A 6,173-nucleotide genomic window follows, 5' to 3' on the forward strand; every position below is an offset into this window, starting at 1 on the left:
CGATTTGTTCATCTCCTGTCTCAGGCTCCGCCGCCATTTCCAGGTCTTGACCCCCTTGGCTCCACTGCAGCACCTTGTTGCATCTCGCCATGCGGTCCTGAGACCACACATTGTCATCACTCAACAAGGCCGCTCTGTCATATACCTTCTTAACTTGCAGGGGTTTGCTGTATTTGCTCTGCCCCTTTCTTTGCATAGTCACCAACTTAACTCGCACCCATTCGCCTTCTTCTAGTCCGGTATCCTACACATTCCTTCGTCTATTGTAGTGCTTGGCATATACAGCTTGTGCCCTCTCTAAGTTCGCTTGAACCACCGCAGGGCACCACTTACTAATTATGGTTTTCTCCTTCCACACACGATTGTCCTTCGTGAAGGGATCACGCCCTCTCAAGATTTGGAAAGGACTATACCCGGGCCCGTGGGGGTGATTCTGTATGCCCATACCATTTGCCATATCTCTTTCTCCCAGTCCTTGTTCTGGGCTATCGCTGCTTGCACAGATCCCATCACCACACGGTTAAACCGTTCTACTAGTCTATTTCCTGCTGGGTGATAGATCGACGTGTGCTTGGAGAGGATACCATTTCTCTCCATGAAGTTGGTCCACTTATCTGAGGTAAACTGGGGGCCGTTGTCGCTCAGGATGGATTTTGGAATGCCCTCTCTCACAGACGTGTCACTCAAAAACTTCAAGATGGTCTCTGTGTCCATTACTTCCTCCACCTTCATTTCAGGCCTTTTAGAGTATCTGTCGATGAGGACGCACACATACTTTTGGACTCCTTGTCCATCTAGGATTGGGCCCAAAATGTCTATGGACAACTCCTCCCACGGGTTCTGTGGGGAGTCAATTCTCCCTAGCGCCGGGCGCAAAGGCTTAAGAGTTTTGTCTGCTCCTTGGCACTGTGGGCAATCTCTGACATATCGTTCTGCTCGTAAGTCCATGCCTGGCCAACAGTACCCTTCTTTAGTCCTCAATTTCATCTTGCCTATCCCTAAGTGGCCTTCGTGGAGTAAGGTCAGTAGTTTGGGGATTATGCCAGCTGGGGGAATAACCTTGTCTCCCCTGAACACAAACACTCCTTGGTCGTCCATTGACAACTCTTCTCTGACCTCATAGTACATTCTCAGGGTGTCACTGGTGTGTTTCTTCTCCGGCCATCCCTGTACTATGAAATTCTTCACCTCTTGTATTGTTTGGTCTTCACTGTAGGCTTCCTTCCTCTCCTGGTTGCTGATGACTTTCTCCTGGTCATCTGTCAGGGCCACCATCTCTTTCCCACTTGTCGATTCTTCTCCTCCAGGTTCCATGGCTGCCGCCCTACTTAGATAGTCTGCGACTTTGTTCCGACTGCCTGGAATGTACTCCACATCATATCTAAATTCTAGCAGCTTCAATGTCATTTTTGAGATCCTGGGGGTGGCACTCGCGTGCCCACTAGAGGTGAGTACCTTCACCAAGGGTTTATGGTCTGTCTTTAGCTGAAATCGCGTGCCCCACAGGAATTGCCTGAACCTGGTCATTGCCCACACTACTACGAGCATCTCCTTTTCGATGACGCTGTATTTCTTTTCTGTGTCACTCAAGGTGCGAGAAGCAAAGCTTAGTGTGTCCATCCCCCCTTGTCCCCGGTCTTGCATTAACACCGCGCCCAAGCCTTTGTCGCTGGCGTCCGTCGTGAGCACAGTCCTTCCATGAGGGTCATGTCCTTGCAGGGGTATGGCTCTCACCACGTATTTGTTTACCCTCTCGAATTCCTTTTGCGCTTCTTCCGTCCAGCAAAACACTGAGCTCTCTCTCGTTAGCTTCCTCATGTGGTGGGTCTTTGTTGCGAAATGCTGCACGAATTTACTATAGTATTCGGCCATTCCTAAGAAGGACCTGACGTCCTCCTTACCGGTGGGTGGTGGTGCCTCGTTGATCGCCTTCACATTTTCCGCCTTAGGGGTGATCCCTTGCACTCTTATTTCGTGCCCTAGGTAGGTCACCGATTCCATGCCCAGGCGGCACTTTTCCCACTCCGCTGTGAGGCCCTTGCCTTGTAATACTCTCAACACTTTGGTCAGTTTGGCATCGTGGTCTAATCTGTTGCGGCCCATCACAAGGATGTCATCCTGTAAATACTGGATGCCATCCATGTCCTTAAACAGTTGGGGCATTAATTTCTGGAACACCGCTGCCGCTGATGCCAGTCCAAACGGCATGCGGGGGAACTGGTAGCACCCGAAGGGGGTAATGAATCAAGTTAACCTCCTGCTCTCCGGGTGCAATGCGATTTGATGGTACGCTGAGGTTAGGTCGATGGTAGAGTATCACTTAATCCCTCTCGTCTTGGCTAGCATCTCCTCAATCCTTGGTAGGGGAAACTTCTCTACCACAATGTTCTTATTCAATTCACGCAGGTCCACACATAGTCTGACCTTTCCACTGGGTTTCATGACTACCACCAATGGTGCCAGCCACTCTGCGCACGTGATCGGTTCGATGATTCCCCTTCTCTCCAATTCTTGCAATTCTTCTTGTACCGCCTCTCTCACTACGAGAGGTACGTTTCTCACCTTGTGAGTCACCGGTATGGCGCCTGCCTTGAGGACAATTTTGTGTGCAAACTTCTCGAGCCTCCCCACCGTGCCTCCAAACACCTTGGGGTACTCCTTCTTCCATTTGTCCAGGTTCGGCCATTCTTCCGGTTCAGTGAGGAGGATCTGTTCTTTTCCTCCGGGGTCTAGTTTGATGGCCCAGGTCCCCTTGGTCTAGCCAACCCAGCACCGATGGTCCTTTTTCAGAAATGTACAGTTTGCAATAGGCCCTGCGCCCTCTGAATTCAAACCTTAGCGGTCGGAATCCTAACATGGGTATGCGGTCTCCGTTGTATGTGACCGGCCTTATGTCTAATTTCTCCAAGTCTGGGCCCAAGTGTGGGCTGAAGGTTTCATTCCACACCGTTCTCTGTGCAATGGTGTAGGGGGATCTGGTATCCGCCACTATATTTATCGGCACTCCTCCGATCGTCATGTCCAGTACTGGCTTGGTCGACCTTTTGTTATCCACACTCAGTACTTGGTCGTAGATGCAGAGTACCGTGTCCTCGTCTTCATGGTCACTCCCTTCCTTGTCCTCTTGTCCATGGTCGATGTATTTAACCATAGTTCTGGATGACTTCCTGTGGCATACTTTCTCATAGTGCCCTATGTTTCCACAATACATACATTTGGCGCGAAACGCCGGGCACTTCCTGTCATGAGCCTCATGTGCCCAACTTCCGCATCTGTAGCAGGACTTTTTGTTGTTCCCAGTTTGCTTTCCCGGTGGCCCTGGAATCCCTTGCCACCTATTCGGTCCCTTCGATGTGGGCCCCTTGCTTCTGTTGTCCCTGCCGGGGTTCTTCGTCTTCTATCCTGTTCACCACAGGCGTTGTTGCAGCCTCTCTTTTTGCAGCCTCTGCGCATCTTCGCGCCAGCTCAGCTCTCTTGACGATTATCATCACTTCTTGTAACGTGGCGTCGCCGCTGGCCCACAGCTTGTCTTGCATTGCGGTGCTCGTGGTGTGCATTACGATTTGATCCTTGATAAATTCGTCTTGGAATGTATCGTATCTACACGTTGATGCCAACTTCTTTAACGCCGCCACGTACTCTTCCACTGATTCTCCGGGTTGTTGTTTTCTTTGCTGGAAGTTATACCTGTCAATCGAAACACAAACCGCCGGTTTGTAGTGTTCGTTCAGTTCTTCTATTGCGTGGGCGTATACATCGTCATCTGTACTCCCCTGCTGTTTGGGTATTAGAGTCTTGAAGATCCTGAGCCCCTCCGGGCCTAGGTAGTGAAATAATATCCGTCTCTTCCTCTTGCTTGAGAACTTTTCTTCATTTTCATCTTCTAGCACTTCGATGAAGTTGTCAATATAGTCTCTCCAATCTTCCCACCTCATCAGTGGTTCTCCTGGCTTGGGCAAAAATTGTACGGGGGCCGTCGCAGACGCTGCTTGCGCACACATTCTTTCGCGCTTTTCCGTGGGCGGGGTACCACTGTGACTTCTGGGGCTGCCCGGTGCACTGTTTTCCTCTATCTTCTCTGTTTTCAGTTGGGGGGTCTCTGTGTCTGCCCCTTCGCTCTTCCCATCGGTCGCCAGTGCTCCTGCCCTTGGTCATGCTGCGTCGTGGGGTTCCCTGGGTGGTCTTCCCTGTGCACACCCTGTATTTCTTCCCCTGTGCTCAGTTCTAGCTCCACTCGCGTGACTGTGGGCTCTGCCGCGCTCTCTGGTGATTTCTGGTCTGTGGGGTGTACTTACAGGCCACTTTTGTAGATGCTTCGGATGTCTGGTTCCCAGCCGTGGTCCTTCTCTTGTCTAGGTCGTTTTTTTTTCTTTTCAGACTGGTATGCCTCCTTAGGTCTTCATCCCGACCTCGTCGCCATTGTAATGATGCTTCTTTACCCAAGAATAACGACAGGACACTTGCTGGGCAGATACGTTGTTTAATTAATAATGTTCACTAGAGAGCGCCGAGCCGGCAACCTCTGTGCTCCGACACTCGCGCCGTTTTACTTAAGGTGCGCGCGCATCCTAAAGATGGCCGCCGGCACGTCGCGTCGTGACGCGACGTGCATACACTAGAGCGCAACTCTACACACAGCAACGATCACCACGCCGCGCACCCAAAGGTAAATCAGGCAAAATACCGCAAGCTAGAGGCCCACAGTCAGCCAACAGGCGAGAATGCAGGCAAGAATGAAAACAGTAATTTCCCACAATGAAAACAATTCCCAGTACTGCCCACAACCGGCTGCCGTGTCACTACCACCAAATGGTGGGAAGTGAGTGACATAAAATGGCCGTCTATATACCACCCAAGCCCAAAACCAGCCCAAAATTAGCCCACCCAGCCCAACAGAAAGCAGTCCAACTGAGGTGCTGGCTGCCCCCCCCCCAAAAGCAGGCCTCCCGCTGGTCGGCCGCCGCTCCAAAAGCCCTAGAGTAAGTAGACCTATGAAGCGCAGACCTAGTTACAGAATAGAGGAGCGCTGGCCATGGACAGGGCCCTGGGAGTGACCTTCACAATGAACGTGGGCACTGAGCGTTAGTGGGCTGAGAGATGAAGCGCACTGGTGAGAAGTGAGCAAAATGAGCACACACACATCGATGTGCATGCTCTCGCTGCAGTCCGCAAAGCCATAAAACAGAGCCTGATATGGACCCGATTCGAGCCCTCCCCCCTCCCCTACCTTTAAAAACTGCTGGTGCTCAACCCAGGCGGGACCCGACCTACTTAAAGCCTAAGATCCATTATACATAAAAAACGAATTCTTAGGGTCGCTAACTCCGAATCGGCGTATTGGCGGCAATAATCTCACCACAAATAAAAACTAGTAGAGGTTAAAAGGAGATTGGACGTTTACGTGGAGCTCAGTTCTTTTATACAGGATCTCAGTCGTCAGCTCTATTCGTCTCTTTGATCACTAACCCCTCACTGTTAGAGCTTCACCTTGCAAGAAAGGCTTTCGCAGCGCGCTCTCTCGGCTCACCTTGAGGCTTCCACGTACCTGCATGAGGGTCTCATGATGCAGGGTGAAGTTCAGCGTCCACAGGTTCCCCAGGATGGGGAGAGGGGTCGGCCCCGGAGGCAGTTTGCTTGCAGCGCGTCGGAGTGTCATAAACTGGGTTATGAGCAGAATTACCAGCACAGTAGCGGCCCCCACGGCAAGCCCCAACGCGTCCATCGCAGTTCCACCTCCCGGATGCCGTCTGCCAAAGTGCTCGGTAGGATCCGAGGACGCTGAGCAGTCCCCTCCTTCCTGGGTACTACGAGTGCCTCTCCCCGCTCGCTCTCTCAATCACACACCACCCTCGCTCTTCCTCTCACACGGGCTTTCCCATCTAACTCGTGCCTTTTCTTTTACTTTCTGTCATTCCCTCTCTGTTTGCCTCTTTCTCACTCCCTCGGTCACCATGCCTCTTTCACACTCTATCGTATTTTTCTCCCTCGTCTGTTTTTTATGCGTCTCTATCTCCCTCTCTATTACACCCTCTCTCCCTACCGTCTCCATTTCTCTCACAATCTTTTCTCACTCTTTCTATTGCCCTGCTTCTTCCTGTTGATCTCTCTTTTCCCTCTCCGTTTATTTTCCCCCATGTCTCCCTGCTCGCCCGCACCCTCGTCACCCCCTCTCT

The 6,173-nt window shown here is 51.5% G+C and overlaps 1 protein-coding gene across 1 annotated transcript in view; it reads right to left on the reverse strand.

Annotated features, from left to right (window-relative positions):
* LOC147684182 (cytochrome P450 2J2-like) overlaps positions 1 to 5,837 on the reverse strand; it is an 88,059-nt gene extending 82,222 nt beyond the window's left edge. Inside the window, exon 1 of the mRNA XM_086944595.1 lies at positions 5,546 to 5,837. Within this exon, the coding sequence (XP_086800721.1) occupies positions 5,546 to 5,722 (177 nt within the window). The 5' untranslated portion in view covers positions 5,723 to 5,837. The remainder of the gene's footprint in view (positions 1 to 5,545) is intronic.
* Between the last annotated feature and the right edge of the window lie 336 nt (positions 5,838 to 6,173).

This window comes from Lissotriton vulgaris, chromosome 11, assembly GCF_964263255.1.
Source record: "Lissotriton vulgaris chromosome 11, aLisVul1.2, whole genome shotgun sequence".
Taxonomy (NCBI): domain Eukaryota; kingdom Metazoa; phylum Chordata; class Amphibia; order Caudata; family Salamandridae; genus Lissotriton; species Lissotriton vulgaris.